Genomic DNA, 19,120 nt, shown 5'->3' on the forward strand with positions numbered 1-19,120 from the left:
GGTGTAGTCCATGTGTATGAGAGTTGATCCTAAGCACTAGCTTGTGCAAGTGTGTGTATGTGTGTGTGTGGGTTTCCCCCCTCATACCTTGTGTGTGTGTTAGTGGATCAAGTGATGTTGTGTGTGCTTGTGTGTGTGTGTCACACACATGCCAAGACATAATGTGCCTTGAGGATCTCATGTGCAAGTTAGTGCTTGTGTAGGTGTAGATATGCTTATGTGGGTGTAATCTAGTGTGTGTGTTCTCACTAGCATGTGTAGGTGTTTTTATGTGTGTGCTTGTTGTATGTGAGAGTGTGGTGGTGTGCTAAGGCACATGAGCATGAGGTCTACCCATCATGTTCACCATGTATATGTGAGAGTGTGCAAGTGCATGTGTAGGTGGTGTTCTATTGGAAGCACATGTGATGATGCACTATTCATCTCTATGTGATTCCATGTTAATCTTCTTCTTAGCTTTGTGCCCAATTATTCTATGCAAGTGCCTATGTATTATATTTGTTTTTGGGGTAGAATCATCCCAGGAATCCATTGGTGAAGTCAGTTTTTCCTTTGGAACACTTTTTGGGAATGTCATATTTCTGTTTTGTTCAATGTTTAGAGCTTGGATCCATGTGATGTGATGAGCCCAAGAGGTTGATTCCTTGTTGTGGCACTAGAGGGTGACCCCCTCTATGGCATGTTGGTTTTGTTTCATGCTTAGGAGTTCATATGTGCAAGTTGTGCCTAGTCAAAGTAGGCATGTGGCTGAAATTCCAGTTTAGTGAAAAACTGTGATTTCACTAAGTCTGAGAATCTGCTTATATTTTCTTCTCCTGTTGTTGTGCTTGTAGAGGTCCATGTGTTGCGAATCAGCCTGTGACATCCACTGGAAAGTTGTAGATTTTGTGTTTTTCTAGCTCTCTGTCAATTTTCATTCCATTTGGAGTCCTGTAGATATTGTTTTGGGTGTTGTCAAAATGCTTCAGTGCATAAACAGCTAGTGAGAATCCGGAATTTTCACTAAGTCCCTGAAAAATAATATTTTTGGCCAAGTTAGCAGCTATGTAACTTTCTGTGTGAAACTCCTTTGACTTATCTTTTTGCTCATTCTTGTAGTACTCTTGGATAGCTTCTGCCACATATCTTATTTGGCACATTTGGGTGGGTGTAGGTGCTTTGCATGTAGCCATCAAACTGCTATGTTGCTGTTTAGGACAGATTGCATAGTTTTGATGTTTTGATGCTTGTGAGTGCATAGTTGATGGTGTGGTGATATTCCTTGCACCCCCCATCCATACTTGTTTGTTTTATGTCTTGGCAACCTGGGAATACCAGAAGTAAGCCATTGGAGTGTGTTGTGAAGGATTTGACACGTAGGACTTCATTTCTTGTTTCGTTGTTTACGGTTGATCCATAGCTCCGTTTGTAACGTTCTTTATATGTTTTTTGCATCGTTTTCGTGTGACGCATCTGTTCATGTAATCATCATGCATGTTAAGGTAGCTTAGAGTGTAGTTCTATCCTGGAACTTGTATTTCCTTCTCATGCTTGTGCTAGTGGCTAGAATAGAGATGCATGTTCATTTTCATCTCATGCATCATGTGCTTGTTGCATCTTGAGGTGCTGTTGTTCATTGGATCCTATTTTTGTGTTGGGTAGCACCGGGATCGGAGAATGAGTACGTGGATCCGGGAGAGTACGTGCAGGACGAACAAGAGCAGTTCCAAGCTGAGGACATCACATGCAAGATGATATGACCTTAATTCCATCTCTAGACTTGTTATGCTAGATTCACGTTTCCTTCGTCATATGCTCGCTGCCTACCAGTTAAATAATTGCCTCCTGATATTGCCATGAAACCCAAACACTTATCCCTTCCTAGCAAATCTTGAATGGCTAAGTAGGCTTTGCTCAGCTACTAATGTTAGCGTTGCTAGTTGCAGGTGCAATTGTATCATGTGATAACATGAGTTTGATATCATTATGTTAATATGTTATTTAATTAATGCAGCTATATACTTGGTAAATAACGGAAGGCCTAGCCTTTTGCCGGGTGTTTTGTTCTGTTATTGCCGCCATAGTTTCCGGCTACCGGTGTTTGATTCCATAACTGACAGCCCCGGTCCTGAGGGGGGCGGGAGGGGCGGCCGCTCCGGGCCCCTGAAGCCAAGGGGGCCCCTTAAGGATGCATCCATTGAGCCCGTATATATAGGCAAATCTGATTGAGCACGTCACCATGCTACATTAGTACAGTGATCCATCTATTAATCTGGACTAAACAATACCACCATAGAACGCGCTCAATTCCTTATATTCCGTAATTTCTGTAGGTCTGACTCGTCCTCCATCGACCTAATACCATCCTCCATAGATCTGATGGATTGGCCGGTTGGCTTGGTTTGTGCCGCAAGACGAGATCAAAATCCAGATCGTTATTTTCTTCATGTACTCTTGCCGGTGAGTTTCCGACAGATGTGCACCCAGCCCAGCCATGAAGAAATCGCTATGTATTTGCTGAACTGGGACATGATGCATGAGAGGAGATCATACCTCCATCCTCCACTCCTCAATATTCCCAGCTAGCTAGACAATTGTTTTTTCTTACACAAATTCATGGTAGATATTTGTTTTTGATTTGTCACGTGTGACGTCAATGTGACAATCTCTAATATTTTTTTGGGATCTACTTTTGTGGCTTTGTTTATTGGGCTGATCTACTTTTACGACTTTGTAGTTTTACATTAGAAATTTTGAACTATCGACTTGAATTTCAGCAGTCTTGTCATCAATTTTGCATCCAACTTTGATACATGAAAGAGAAAAGGAGGCAGATTAGTTGACGGAATCACAAGGATGATCCATGGATAATCGTTGACAAGAACACACAGATGATAACAATGTGAGTGATCATGAGGACATATTTAATTCATTACATAATGTGTTATTCTTGATGAGATACTAATTTATTAGGGTATAATATGCGATGTAAATCATTTGATATGTGGTCTATTTTTATTACGTACATGTTAATTCGCCAAAATTCATACATGCATATATTGGTCAATATTTGATGCTTATAAAAATAGGGCCTCCGATTCTAGTTTTGCCCCGGGCCCCCAAATTCTCAGGACCGGCCCTGATAACGGATCGCTCCTAACACGTTCGGGGTTGTTATGGGGACCCCCTTGATAAATCGTGTAGTGTTAAGACTTGTCCGGCAGGACCCAACATTGGTGTTAATTTGCTAATCATTTAATAATAATCTCCATAGGGAATAGCTACCCTGAGAAATTAATCAACCACCCGGGCCAGTGCTCCTCATGAGTGTTGGTCCAAACTAGAGTCGTGTGTGGGGCCAACCCGGGGCAACTCGGGAGATGTCTATCAGGCCACTGTACGTTGTGCTCATCCGACGTGTCCTGAGACTGAGATACGCGACTCTTATCAGGGTCGTCGACACATCGGGAGGTCCTGCTAGTCTTGTCTTACCTTACCGATATATCTTGCGTATAGGAATCCCAGTGAAGCTTTGGTTCTCCCCAGAGTTGAGGTTTTCCTCTAAGGAATCCGACGAGATCACAAGATTCATGATATAGGATTACTTTGTGGCCCGTGACCGTTTGTGATGGATTAGTTGGAGCATCCATGCAGGGTTTAATCTTTCGGAAAGCCGTGCCCGCGGTTATGTGGCAACTTGGAATATTTGTTAACATCCGGTTATAGATAACTTGAACATAATCTAATAAAATTGCCAACTGTGTGAGTAACCGTGACTGTCCCCTCAAAGACCTCTCTTCGATCGGGAACACAGTGGGGTTATGATTGACGTAAGTAGGTGTTCAAGATCACTTAGTGATTAGCTAATCATCGACCGCTAGTATAGACCACCTTCAATACTTGTTCTACATAAGTTAGCCACCATACTTGCTTAGGATACTGCAACCTAAACACTGAACCTTCCTTACCTAATAACTTGACTAGTTCTCGCACCGAGGTCATAGATTGCTGAGTCCCCGTGGCTCACAGATTACTTCAACACCCCAACAGGTACATGTACGCCCGACACAGGTGACCCCGACGGCACATAGCTGGCGTGGCAGTACGATGAGGAGACCAACCGCTTGTACGTGAACTATCCAGAAGACTGAGGCGTGGTCGTGATCGTGGGCAAGCATGCAGGGTAGCATAGCCATTTCTCATGTTTTGTAGTCCGTAGCGGAACTACCTTGTTTGAATGCGTGATGTAAACTCTGATATTATTTATGAGATGACAGTTGAATCCCTGATTTTCATTCTTTTATTATGTATGTGATATGTTATCGTGCTCGCGAAACTCTTAGATGCGCTTCTTTCCTCTTTGGGGCCTCGTTCCCCTAAACCAGAAAGGACCGCATCTTAGTCGTTACACCTGACCTTACTCCAGGAACCGTATTCGAATCGATGGTGGACTGTCGTAATGCAGTGACTACATATTGCATTCTCACTGAAAACACTTATGAGGTTGATAGGAGTGAGCCAGAAAGATTCACTGTTCATTGCCCTTATGATAGGTGTAGGTGGAGGTTGCATGCATCCACTATGCGAAAGAGCGAATTGATTCAGGTATTACAACTGAATATTGTTATCACATTATTTATCCATTGTATATTCAGATCATGTACTGTTTCTTAATTGTATTTGACATCATTTTTCATTTGTTTCAGATAAAAAGCAACCTACACGGGCACACTTGCCCACCTGGAGGGGGAGGGGGAAAGGACAAATCTAAGCTTGCAAAGACTAGGTGGGTGGCAGATGCAATCTTGGATTGGGTGAGGGAAACACCAACAATTGGTCCAACAACACTCCTTGGGAAGCTATTTGAGAAGTACAAGATTAATGTACAATACATGAAGATTTTCTATGCTAAGGAAAGGGCTCTTGATAGGATTAATGGTCCATGGAATGAGAGTTTTCAGTTGCTTTACACCTTCAAAGCTGAAGTGGAGACGACTAGTCGAGGGAGTGTTGTAGAGATTGACAAGCATACAATTAAGTACAAATTAAAAGGGAAGACAATGGAGAAGGGGTGCTTCAGGAGGGCTTTTGTTTGTTTCGGGGCTTGTTGGCAGGGGTTTATGAATGGTTGTAGGCCCTATTTGGCTGTCGATGCGACTGATTTGAATGGAAGATGGAGAGGCCAGCTAGAAGCAGCTTCTGCAGTTGATGGACACAACTGGCTATTCCTAGTTGCATTTGGTGTGTTGGAGGTAGAGAGTGAGGAGAGTTGGGTCTGGTTTCTGCAGCAGTTGCACAACATTATAGGTACACCCTCAGGTTTAGTTATACACAGAGATGCTTGCAAGGGTTTAGAAACTACAGTAGAAATTGTATTCCCTGGAGTGGAACATAGGGAATGTATGGGACACCTAGCGCAGAATTTTAAAAAGAAATTCAAAGGCAAAGTTTATGATGAGAATCTATGGCCAGCATCATACACATGCAGCTTGAGGAAGCATGAGCACCATTTGAGAGTGTTGTATGCTCATAATCCTTTAGTGAAGGAGTACATGGATGAACATAATGGAAAGATGTGGTCAAGAAGCAAATTCAATGAAATCTGCAAAGTAGACTATGTGACCAATAACCTCGTTGAGTGTTTCAATGCAAAGTTCAAGTCAGTGAAAGGGCTTTTGTTGTGGCAAGCATTTGATAAGATCAGGCAGATGATCATGGTAAAGATGGCTCTTCGTAAAAGAATTGGAGAAACACAATATGTTGGCCATCTTATGCTCCCATCTCTGATTAAGGCATTGCATGCCAAGGCAAGAGGACTAAGAATGAAATGCATTCGACCGTCGACATACGAGGCTGAGGTGACATACACTGACAGTAAAAATAGGGAATGGAGATATCCAGTGAACCTTGCAACCAATGAATGGAGCTCTAGGCAATGGCAGATCCGCTGGAAGCCGTGCATACATGCCCTACATCTCATGACTGTTATTGGAGGTGAAGATGGTGAAGTTGATCAGTATTGCTCTGAATATTTCTGTGTTGCCAAATTTAGGGCTGCTTATGCTGAAAATGTGCCTGCACTCTTGGGAAAATACCAATGGAACATAGTAGACCCAAGGTTCAAACTCCATTCTCCTATACTGACTAGACCACCAGGAAGACCAAGGAAAAACATGATAAGAGCTGGTGAAGAGGGTCGTGTAAAAAAATAGCGTAAGTGCAAAAGATGTGGTATCTTAGGGCATATTGCTAGGCGCTGTAACAATCCAGTTGATGCATCATTTGGAGAAGAGGAACAATGGGCAGCAGCGAATGCAGAGGAGCATGCAACAGCAGAGGAGGATGCAACAAGTTTAGAGGATAATGTAGCAGCAGAGGAGAATGCAACAAGTTTAGATAATGAAGCAACTGAAGTAGCTATAAGAGAGGAGGAAATTATTTTGTCTATAAGAGAGGAAAGACCTAGAAAGGAAGAAACTTCGGTTGAACCATCACCTGATGCAGAATTTGAAACCATGGCTTACGAAGGTTTTGAAGCTATAAGAGAGGAGGAAGTTATTTTGTCTGAAGTTCCTTTAAAGATTGGTGAGCCCACATATGACCGTCAACTGGTCATCACTTGCTCGATCAGTCAAAGCTCAACAAAACCGCCACCACCAGAAGTGAAGATCAGAAGCAACAAGACAAAGCTTTCAAAAGCACAAAATATCCCAGCCAGGGAAACCAGAAGCAAGACGGTTAACCCATCCCGGAACACAAGGAGCAAGGCAAAGATTTGAATTTGAACTTGAATGCAAGTCATAAACTTTGAACTTTAAAGATTTGTAACAAGGATTCTGTCGTCAATTTGAAGTACCGTGAAAACTTGTAATGTCTAATAATTCTATATGTAAACTTTGAATTTGAACTACTGAGGCAAACTTTGAATTTGAACCAACACTTCAGTCCATTCCCCTGTGGTGTGAGTTGCACAGTTTGCTGAACTATTATAAACGTTAGGTGATCAATCCGATCTCTTTTGCTTCTACAAAACTTGTAGTCATGAGAAATGTGCTCCAAATGAGCTCCCAAGCTAGGGTAAACAGCCCCATTTGTAATCAAGTTTTTTTGGACCTACTCCAAATATGCCAAATATTTTTTATTAACACCAAATCAATCTATATAGTGTAGATTCGAAGAATCACTATTTGTTGAATTAATCTTTCTATTTGTACATTTTTTTCTTCAAAAAACATACTTTAATAGAAAAACCATTAAAAACACGTTTACAATATGAAAATGGAAAACTAAGTTCAAATCCTTCTTATTCACTTTGAAATCAAGCTTTGGTGATTTTTTTGTTTAAAAAAAATCAAAAACCAAAGGGAAACCATACCTCCTCTTCTTGGTCTCTATGAAACGTTGTACATGATAGCTCATATATGTGAAGGTTTTTTCATGAAAATGTTCATAGACAAAGTTTATGATTTTTGGTTGGTAACATGTCACACAAGACAACATTGTGCGCATGTTTTATATTTTTCTGATTTTTTTAATTAATGGTGCTCATTTTACCTCGATCGTGCTAGCTAGTTTTTTTTTCCTAAATGTACGTATACCAAGTTTAGTATTTTTCCTCGTTAGTGTGTCCTATAAAACGACGAACGACAAAGGTTTCGTATTTTTTCGATTTTTTAAAAATTATTTATGCTCAGTCAAAGCCTTTGAAACCCCGTTGACCAGCTCTAAACCCCTCTAAACCCCGCGGGGTTTCGCCTTACCCTAGCTCCGAACGTCAGCCGTCCGATCATACCCTAGCGCCAAGCGACAACCCTCAGATGTGGTCTTCTAGAAGTAATTCCGAGGGCAGGCTGCGAGCATGCTCCGCGCCGTTGGATCACATGGACGGCTCCGCATCGTTGGATCGTGGGGCGATCCGCGAGACTTGTTGGTTGTGCCTCCCCTTTCTTCGGGTACCCCCTTTATTCTAGTGTTTATTCTGCAGCGACGAGAGGAGCCACTCCTCCTCTGCTTCTTCTTCTTCGGCGACGAGAGGAGCAACTCCTCTGCTTCTTCTTCTCCGGCGACTTTGGGCGATATGTCGAGCTCCACTTCAGCATCCCGCTCCTCGTGGGCCCAGTATGGTTTGCTTCCCATGGAGCGATGTCCTGACTGCCCACGCAGCGCGCCACTGATACGGTTGACTTCGAAGAAGGTCAAGAATGGCAACTATGGGTGCGAGTTCGTGAAATGCGAGAGCAAGCCAGAGGGCAGGTTAGATCTCATGATTTTTCTCTGGTTTCTTTTTATATTTTCTTTTAATTCTTTTTTGATATGGGATTTAGGGTTCATGTTTTCGTTTTAGATCGTGAAGAAATGCACACATTTTGAATGGCTGGATGACTACGTTAAGTGGATTCAATTCAATGGGGCCCTAACCCGGGAGGTCAATCTGCCGTCAGCAACAACGAATTTGGTCTCTGAAAGTGCTGCTCTGACAGTTGGGGATGCAGATCTGAAGGGGGAAATAAAGAAGATGAACAAGAACTTGAAGCAGATGATTCAATTGAACAAGCAGGCGAATCTGATAGCTTTAAGATTTTATCCCTTTTATTTTTGTGTACTTGCTCTAGGATTTGTTTACTTGCTGGTCATCACTCGTTAGAGATGTTATTAGTGTGGTGTCATGTGCTCTAGGATTTGGTTAAATTTGTGGATCATGTGCTCTACGATTTGCTTAAATTTGTGGATCATGTGCTCTGTGCTCTCTGTTGCTTAATTTGTGGATCATGTCGGTTTCGGGTATCCGTCAGTTTCGTCAATTTTGTACACTTTCAGTTTCGTCAGACAACACCGACCGCAGAAAAAAAAAAGTAGTTCTAGGGCCCAAATTGAAACTAAGCTTTGGTTGGGCAGTCTCATTGCGTTGAGTATCGAAGGCCCACACGCTAGCTCTGTTTTTTTCCCTTGATTATTACCATGGTAAATCCATTTATTGCCATGCCGAACAAAAATAGTGCATGATGGTAAATCGATTTATTGTTGGACTTGCACATGTCAAGTTTATTTGTACATATCATGGCAATTTCCTTCTGTATATTGCCTACGGCACAACACTTTCCTTTTTTAACTGCGGGTATTATAAACAAGTTTTTGTTGCAAGAAAAATATTGTTTACACAATTTTGTTTTTGTTTTTTATTAAGAACATGTCAGACTTAATTATGTAGATCATGATATCCATCTGAAACCACGTCTAAAATAAAGTCTGGTGGCACCATTAGCCAGCATATGAATCTAGAGAGCATGTCTAGGCTCGGCTACGACATCATATCCATCGGCCGGTATCTCACATAGCAAACATACATCCATAACATAAAAAGTAGCAACCATAGCATACTTCTTACATAAAACATAGGGTACCCTAAACCATAGCATAGTCCACAAACTATTCAAAAATTAGCTTGTTTTTGTTCATACAATATACGGAATAGGGCCACCAACAATTCAAAAAAAAAAGCTTTTCTTCTTCTTCTTTTCAACATCAACATGGCTCATTTTTCTAGCTTTAGTTTCCTTTTTGACACTTCAACTACTCCATTATCCGCGCGTTCGAAAACTTAACCCTACTCTAAATGGGCGAAAACTTGCTGGTTTTCATTGAGGAATACTCAATCATTGATTGATTTAGCAGAAGGGCTCGTGTACGGCACCATATCCATCTAGCGATTTACCTTACATCAAATAAGATAGAAATAGCAAGCAAAAACACTGATAACCAACGACATATCAAATAGGGATTCCCTATCAAATAAGGGTAGCAAGCATAACAAAGTTCTTAGGGGATAACACGACAGAGATCAAAAGTTCACGGTACAACCAACGACATAATTAAGATAGAAATATTTAAAAGATAAAAAGCCATAACACCATAGGGCAAGACAAGCTCACGATCGAGACCGGGACTTCACCACCATCTTCACTGCGCCTTCTCTTCACTGCTCCCTCTCCATGCCGTCCTGGCCGATGTAGTAGGGGAGGTTGTGCATACCATCACGGGTGGGGAAGATGCAGCCGAAGTTTGTGAAGATGTTGTGGGTTGTGAATGCGATGAATTCGCATCCACACCAAAACACCTTGCGAGGAGGTAGTACGCATCAAATCTGTTGGTGAAGGTGACGGTGAGCCCTATCGGCGGAGTCCTGGAGTTTGGAGGCACTTCCTCGAGTCGAAACATCACCGGCGAGCCCGTTGGGAGGCGGGCGAAGCCCACATGGAGGAACCACTCGGCAAACCCCCTTGCACCCCTCGAGCGTGAGAACGCCCACACGCGGAGCGTCCTCTCCACGATGACGCCGGCCGGATATCGTCTCTCCGGCACGGTCGGTGGGAGCTCGAAGGTGGGGCCGTTGTAGTGCATCCTCGCCTCGCTTTAAGAGTGCTCTGGGTTTGGGTGAAGGGGGCGGCGCAAATGGATGTGTGGAGAATAGGTGGAGGGGTGGTGGTTTAAATAGGGAAAGGGGAAGGGAAGGGGAGTGGCACCGGCCGCGCTTTGGATTTGCTACGTTCAAACGAGTCACGTCGATCGATATGCCACTTTAATTGCCAACATGTTTTAATTGCCACGTTGAATAGATGCGAGTGGATCGAAAAATGTGAAACAATGCTCTACATCGAGGAGACACGCGTGGGAGATGATACGAACCAGCGGCAGCAACGGTCCCTGTGTCCGTGGCGGCTCGCGTGAAAATGAGTCTGGTCAGCGTCCGTGGCGACCCGCATGAAAAAGAGGCCGGTCAGCGCATCGTGGCGGCGGGTGGTGGCGCATGCAGGTAGGCTAGCTACGTCCATGCATGCAGGCTAGCTGGACATGTCGTGCATGCATAACAAGCTTCTGTCGTTGCGGCGCGCGCACGGCCCAATTCTAACCACGGGCCCACGGGCTAACCGCGACACCGTTCGCCGCGACCCCACTCATCAGGTCCACGGGCGACACAGTCAGCGCGGGCCCACTCGTGAGAGTTAACGGTCAAAGCACTGACCCGACGACATCCACTGTTTGTGACCAGTTCCGAGGGTTTCAGCCAAGGGAGTGGGGAAAAGTGAGCAAAAGTTAAGAGCATGGGGATAAGTGAGTATGGCTAAGGAACCAGGGGCACAGAAATAAAAATCCCTAAAAAATAAACATGTGATCAATTGTATGATAGGGATGCCTCCGAGGAGGTGTTTCTTGGGAAAAAGGTGTCTCTCCAACACATCCCTTCATCTTGTATATAAGTAGGTCTCCCACATTGCAATAGAACTAGCGGAATCATTTGAATTCTTCATTTCTCTCTTTGCTTTTATTCTATGACAGAGACGACGGAGAAATAGCGTGGTCAATGTTGGATTCCCTAATGATGCGTCGGCAGTTTCCAAAGGTACATGTCCACCATCCACTTCATATTAATACTATGTTTGGGTGATTTAAAAAACGGATAAGGCCAGAGTTACATGTAGAGAAATAAAAAGTGTGAGACGATAGTTGTCATACGAAAACACCTTCAATCCAGTTTCTATCCAAATATAGGCCCCTGAGTACACGAGCAAACCCACGCGTTTGCTAGGGTTAAAAACAAAATGTGCGGCCGCTTTGCGTGAGAAAAAAACCCCCTATAATACTCAACCACTCGCAAGCGCCGCTTCCCCTGTGCGTCTGGACTCTTCCCCGCCCTCCGTCCCGCCTCCACCCCCGAATTCTCCCCCCTTCCCGCCCACCCAACGCTCCCCCGCCCGCCTCCATGGCCTCGCCGGCGAAGCGCTCGAAGCACTCGTCGCCGAGGAAGCACCAGGAGACGCCGCTTCCCCCTCCGGAGGAAGGCCCCGCGGAGGATCCCCGCGTGCTCCTCCGCCGCCGCTGGGAGCTCGCCTCCGTTCTCCACTTCCTCCAGGTGCGCCCGGCTTTGTCTAGGGTTTCCGGCTTCCCCTTTTGCCGCCTGTCGGTTTTCCGCTTCGCGTCGGCGTAACCGGATGCGGATTTGCAGGTGTTCGAGCCGGTGATCGAGGCGAACCTGGGCCTCTCGGCCGACGAGATCGAGACGGCGCTCATCACCAACAGCGACGACCTCGCTCGCATCCACATTGCCCTTTTGAAGGTTTTCATCGCTCTCCTGAATTTTGTGCTGGGTCTGTGTGGGCCGTGGGTTGCGGAGTGCGTGCAAGTACTTTGCTCATCTGATTTGGTCTGGCCAACAGTGCGGTTGATTGTTTGTGCAGAGATCAGATGCATAGTGGCATGTCTAAATAGCCTAGGTTTGGAGTAGTATGCTTTGTTTTAACGTTCTTAATGCCGTATTTTAACATTTTTAATTACTTGATTCGTACAAAATTATTTTGATATTAATTTCCCTTCTAGTTTTGTATTTTTGATCATTGTGCACCGATTGCTGTGCATATTAGGCATTCGTGCTAATGTTTATGGAACATGGGTGGCCTGATTGGTTTCATGTTCTTGTTATGGATGTGTGTTTGAGACTTTGGAATTATGCTCAGTCGCCAATATGTCTGGTAGAAGATCTTCACTTGGCAAAATATGTCTGGTATAGATCTACACACTAAGTCATCAAGACGTCTGTCTACCTGCTACTATTTTCTAAACTAAATTATTGTTCTTTTATGTACTGCAAGTTTCACACCTGCCAATCCGGAAAATATGTTGCCAAGTGAAGATCTTCTACCAACTATTTGTCTATAATGTTTGTGTCCGAGTCTGACCAAGACAAATCAATTTTGTAAAAACCACTGCGCTCATAAATTTTTGATCTTCTAGTGCAGTCTGCATTTCTCAACAGGACATGTGTGGGGCATCTTCATGGTTTATGTATTTGTACTAAATGTTAGCATTGTTTATTGTGTGATATATTGCCTACACATCTGCAGAATGGGATTTATGTCGCTACACCTAGTAATCTGTACGTGCAAAAAGCACGTCCAAAATTTTGGAAGAGGGTACAATGGTACCCTAAAATTAATAACGAAGAGAAAATAAGATTGCTCCCTATATAGGTACGCAAATGGTTCAACGAAGGTTTGGGATGTGTACCTGAGAGGAGGGGGGGGGGGGCTCTTTATGTGACACTCTAGGAGAGAACAGAAGAAGCATGCATCTAAAGAAAATGGAAAGGTTTCCCTTTTAGGTTTCAACTTGTGCGTTTTTGCCGCTGCTGCGTTGCATGCTTTTCTAAGTGATATACATGCATGCCATCTGTATACATCTTCTAGTGTAATCACCGGGCCTTTGTGGCCTGTCTGCCTTGCTAGATAAGTAGATATAGGTGTGGCCTGCTAGTATCTGACAGAAAATTCAAGAACTTTGTACAACACGCAAGTGAGGAGCGCATAGGAAGCTAGGTGGTGGGGCTGACCGCAAATCCTGGAAACATAGGCCGTTAGATATCCCTATCCAACTGTGTACATATTGCCACAAAGTCCAGTACTTAAATCCATTGAATCTGAGCCGTATGATTTAAGAGATCCAACTGTTTAGACGTGTTGATATTGGTAAACTATATAGTGATATAGATTTTAGTTTGGTACTTTCTTCTTCTGACATAGTGAAGTATCAACTTTTTTTGTTGTACGGTGCCATGTTTGTCCTTGATGTTGTTCGCTAACTTATAGTGGTCAATGTTCAGGGAATACCACCAGTTAACAAAAACCTCAATGCTGATGATGGATGGATAGTATCAACTGCCAAGAAATTATCCGACTGGTGGTCATGGGTAGGTTGCTGGTACATATTGCCTGGCCTCTCTAGTAATGTAAATAAAATAGACTAGTCCAGTTCTTACTAAATTTTGGTTTCAGGTTGCTGAAGGAGCAAACCCATTCGAAAAAAATCCTCGGTATGCATCATCATATTGTAAACAAGGCTCTGTGTTTTACTCTCTGTTGATTTTTCATCACTGTAACCCTTTTATTGGCGCAGTAAGGAAATTGAGACATTTAAGGAGCAGGATCCAGTGAGCCGTTTATTTATACTCAAAGCGCTTTGTGAAGTTCGCTCAGAGGTATTGCTTTTGTGAGACATGTTCTTAATTGGTAAAGTTTCAGCTAGCTTAGCATTTACACATGTTACATATCAACAAGTTTCCGTGAGTGTTTTACACATGCTAGATTAATTAAAAAATTCTATATTTCAGCAAAATGATGCAATAGCTTACATAAATGATGAAATGAAGAAAGGAGGTACTATTGGCAACTTCAGGAAAGACAAGCTAGGCAGTGCTAGTGATGGGGCTATATACTGGTCAGTACTCCTTTCCTTTTCATTACATTTTCCGTAATTTATCATCTTCGGTCACTTCTCTCCTCAGTTAAGTTTTTCAGTATTACTATACTATAAAAGTAAGCTTCGACAGAAAGGTCTTGTTACCCTAATGAGCAGGAAACCTAATATGCCCATTTCATAAATTTTAAATCCTTCCATGCACACGTCAGACACGAGTGAGGGGTTGGATAGGGATGCAGGTGTGAGGCCTGCATCTGTCTGCACTGAATGTTTTTAGAACTAACACAGTAATTAAAGCATCAAGGATTGGTTCATTTCCGGCTCAGCGGACGATGCAGACGCGTCTGCCTGCATACCTAGGGTTGGGGGGGGGGGGCTGCATATACCCTTCATAGCAACCCATTTAATAGTTCCTATTCCTTATCGGCTCGAACTCACTTCTTAAAGCCGTTTCTGCATATTCCAAAATTGCAATCACAACTTCCAAAACAGAAGTTGATGCAATCTTTGATATTCATGGCTTGACTCAAGATTATTAAGTCGTCCCCATTTAGTCTGGGTGCTTTGACGTGGATGACTGGGATCGATGCCCAGGATTTCTCAGTTAGGCGGGTGCCCAGAAATTAATGGCGCCGCCTCAGCTAACTTTTTCGCTTGACCAGTGGGAAATCGATGACATAAACTTGAGTTTTGGCACAAGAATGGGTGATATTGGATCTGGAGGGTGAGTGCACTGGGGAGGGGGGGGGGATGCCACCAGTGTGGCCGATTCGCTTGTGGACAGAGACTGGGAACAGTTCAGCTGCTGGAGCTTGCAGTGGCTCACCGGCGACGGGGCTGCTGGAGCGGCAGCAGAGATGGGATTGGTGGCTGTAGGGACGGCATGGTAGGAGCATAGGCAGCTAGGTTGGAGGGAGAGACATAGATGGGACGGAGAGCTGCTAGGGTTTCTGTTAGCTTATACATTACAGGTTGTTGGGCCTAATGGGTTGGCTCTGGAATACCTTTTGGGCCTAACTTTGACATAATGTTGGAATTTGCTACCATATGTGGTATAGTTTTATATTTCTTGCCATGTACTCCCCCCGTTCCCAAATATAAGACCTTTTAGAGATTTCACTAAAGACTACACACGGATACATATAGACATATTTTAGAGTGTAGATTCATTCATTTTGTTTCGTATGTCGTCATAGTGAGATCTATAAAAGGTCTTATATTTAGGAATGGAGGAAGTAATATATTACCTATTATTATTTTCACCGAACGTCTAATTGTCGCCATGCCGGGTGCCATGTCAACTCAACTCGCCTTGGCTCAGCAACATGAAACTTACTATAGATATAGTCCATATTTGTCTTGGTTTTCCTTCATAGTAAGACAAATGCAAATATGGACTATATCTATGTTAAGCATAGATCATAGATGACCAAATTGAGACGATCAGCTGTCAGGCAAGGAATTTGCTACCAATGCAAATTGGATTACTATTCTAGAAACTCGATAGCGACAAATATGGCTGACTGTTAAGGATTTACTCCTCCATCCTTGGTATTGCCCTTCTTGGTTTTCAACTGTCCACCTACTGTGTCTCTAATATGACACATACACTTCATTTAAAGTGATGCTTTATGTTATCTGGCAGGCTTGGACCTTGAATATTTTCATCTGGTGTTTGTTTTCTGTCCATTGCACATTCCAGAAAAATAATTGATTGCCCCCTTCGTATCTTTTATTGTCTTGCTAACACTTCCTTTTTAAATTTTTCCTGCTTGAAGGTATGTTGGGGACTCAACTATTGGCCATAGATTATACAAAGAAGATGTATCGGTTGGTTTTAAGAATAACTGGAAAGGGAAGGATGGCCGTTTGACAAAACCCATTACCAATATTCAGTGGGAAACAGTTGCAACTAACCTTGATGAGTTTCTTGAGATATCAGTTACGGTTCCTGCTGATTTGTTCTTCATGTGCATTTCACTTTTTAGTACCGGTATTTGACATGTGATGTTTACAGGAGAAGTTATGCAGCAAGGGTCGATCTGAAGCTACCATTGGAGAGCATCTTAAGGAAAATATTGTTCCAGCTGTGGAGAAGTTTCAAAAGGTAAGTTCCACCCTTGTTGCATTTTTTGTCATCTTTGCATCTATCTATCCTTGGCAAAAGATTTTACTTTTGTGCTGATGGTTTATCACAGCATTTTACCTGTTCTTTAACTTGCAGAAGAAAGAGAGGGACTTGAAACGTCGGCAGCAGAAGAATGAGCGTTTGGAGCGATTAGCTTTTGCTAATGTTTTCCAAACCCGTTCATTGCGTGAACGTAAACCTGTCACCTACAGTTACTGTAAGGAACATTTCTATTCCACAATCTTAGCTACAGATGAAAAAAACACTCTAAATTTCCAGCAGTGGATGAATAATTGCAATTTTAACGAAACCCTTTCACAATTGTTCCTTACATTGGCAATATCTTTGGCTTCATGACCTGCAGCTTGGTTGTTATATTAAAACTCATGTTCTTTTGGCATCCCTCATTTATGTAATCAAATTTATGCTTGTATCAATATGCTTTTACTGGTTCTGATTGTCAGAGGCAAATTAGGGGAGTTGGAACACTGATTCTACTGTGTTTGTTATTTGCAATATGTGATGTAGGCTGCTTCCACTGTGTTCCAATTTTGTAGAAGTTTATATTTTGACCATTAATTGAAAATATTTATATTTTGTGATCACGTGCTATCCTTTTGACACTGATACCATGTATTTGTTTTCTGTGCAGCTGATTATGATCGTCGCATAAACGAGGCAATAAAAGCTACAGCGTAAGTTCAAACAATCAACTGCTGTTTTCCAGTAGTTTCTTTGTAAATACAGAGTACTATACTATCGACTGCTGTTTTCCAGATGTTTTGGCAGTTCAAATTGAACTGCCAAAACATCTTACATATGTAAACAGGGCATTTAGCTGCTCTGTCATAATAGAAGCATAATCAAATTTGTTTATGATAATGCTTACCACATTTTCAAAGTGCGTCCTTGCTTGTTCATTAATATTGTAAATAAGCATGCTCTGCAGTTCGTAAATTTTGATCGGGGAGTGGTGCATATATAACTCTAAAGAAAGAAGAAAAATGATGTCTTGATCTTGGTTCCAGGGATTTGTCCCTGTCCGGTTTTCCTGAAAGAAACATCAACAGTGGAATATGGCTTGCCTTCTCATTTCTTTTTCATATACTGAAATTTCACTGGTTGTTCCTTTGTTTATACAACGGCAGTGCATTCTTCTTGAAAATAATTCATGTACTTGGATGCAGGAAAGGAAAGGAAACTGATCCACACAAGGTGGACAAAAAGGAAAAGCACGTTCCTCGTCAGGGAGACAACAAAGCTGATGTAGGATCTGACATCAGTCGAGAGCATAATGAAGACAGAGATCAGGAGGATGCCAAGGAGGAGCTAGACGATCTTAGTTCTGGCGACGATGAAGTCTCAGACTATGATGACAAGGATGACGGCTCCTCCAGCAGCGATGGAGACACTGATGCTTCTGACTCGTACGAGAGCAACTCGGATGAGGAGGTTGTTGTAACCCGCAAGAGGACTCGCCTTGCTGCCCGAGGCAGGCAGTATCGACCAGGGGTTCGTCGGAGTCGAAGAAACATGAAAGGTTCTGACGAAGAGATGGTGCACCCGGGGGAGGTCACTCCTGAAGCTAGGACAAAGAAGACAACGAGGCAAAGACCGACACCCATCTCCAAACAGTTCTCTATGTCAGGCTCTGAAGATGGCTCGGAAGAGGATCATCAGTCAGAGTCAGCTGCAGATTCTGAGGAAGATGATCATCAGTCAGAGTCAGCTGCAGATTCGGAGGAAGATGATCATCAGTCAGATTCAGCTGCAGATTCTGAGGAGGAATCTAAGTCCTCTTAGAGATGAGTATCTGTGCATCTCTTTTGTATTTTGTGACATCGATGGAAGTTGGCGAGTTTGATAGGTTTAGGGCCCTCGCCGGCTTCCACTTATACCAGCTAGCGGGTAGTGGGAATCAGACGGTACCATTGCCTAGTTTATCCTTTCTTTTTTCCTCTCCAAAGAATTGCCTGGTTATTTTAAGTCGTGGGTATATTCTGTTGTTGTGGTTGTACATAGTGTTATCAGACGGTTCACTTAAATTATGCTTTATGAAACTTTAAACTGATCAAGCATGACCTGGCCAGCCTTAAGTAAATTGCGGTGCTCGTGTATTTTGAAAGTGGCTTGCTTGATGTATGTGGCGCCAGAGATTGTGTTTTTGTTAACAGTTTTTATGCTGCATGGTGTTGTTAACAGTTTTTATGCTGCATGGTGTTGCAGGGGTCACTAGGGCAAGGTAAAATGGGGCGTTCTTTTTTTGTTTACCAAAAACAACCGGAGCGATGACGAATTGTGTCATGCTGCAGATGGAGGTGGAACTATGTTTTTTTTTTTAAGAAATCTTGTCTGCTTTATTCATTCAAAACAAGTGTCATAGATACAATGTTTGTGTCGTGAGGGGTATCCAACAACACATGCCTACACACAGTTAAATTACAAGTAAACTTGGCGAGATTATTGGCCTCCCCGTTAAGAGTCTAGGAGTCCTAGACTCGAGAGTAAAAGAACTAGAAAGAAATTTATTACAACAGTGTTTAATCTCATGAACTATCGCTGCATTAGGGCCTGTTGTCCTCCTAATGATGTCATTCACCACTTTCAGACGAGACGAGGCCATACAAATGTTATGCGCATCCAAGTCCTCTAGGAGAGATAAAGTTTCCCGACACGCATAGGTCTCCGAGATCAAGGGATCATTGCCCCCCTGGAATACCATCGCCGAAGACCCCAAGTATAGACCTGTATGGTCTCGGCAAATAG

At 43.0% G+C, this 19,120-nt stretch overlaps 1 protein-coding gene across 1 annotated transcript; it reads left to right on the plus strand.

Annotated features, from left to right (window-relative positions):
* Positions 1-11,649: 11,649 nt before the first annotated feature.
* Positions 11,650-18,455, plus strand: LOC123442964 (DDT domain-containing protein DDR4-like). The gene is made up of 11 exons (XM_045119160.1): positions 11,650-11,887; positions 11,981-12,091; positions 13,631-13,717; positions 13,803-13,840; positions 13,924-14,005; positions 14,138-14,244; positions 16,005-16,167; positions 16,244-16,333; positions 16,451-16,571; positions 17,007-17,049; positions 17,542-18,455. Exons 1-11 carry the CDS (start codon positions 11,738-11,740, stop codon positions 18,155-18,157), a joined length of 1,608 nt encoding a protein of 535 aa, XP_044975095.1. The 5' UTR covers positions 11,650-11,737; the 3' UTR covers positions 18,158-18,455.
* The last annotated feature ends 665 nt before the right edge of the window (positions 18,456-19,120 follow it).

This window comes from Hordeum vulgare, chromosome 3H (genome assembly GCF_904849725.1).
Source record: "Hordeum vulgare subsp. vulgare chromosome 3H, MorexV3_pseudomolecules_assembly, whole genome shotgun sequence".
Classification (NCBI taxonomy): Eukaryota; Viridiplantae; Streptophyta; class Magnoliopsida; order Poales; family Poaceae; genus Hordeum; species Hordeum vulgare.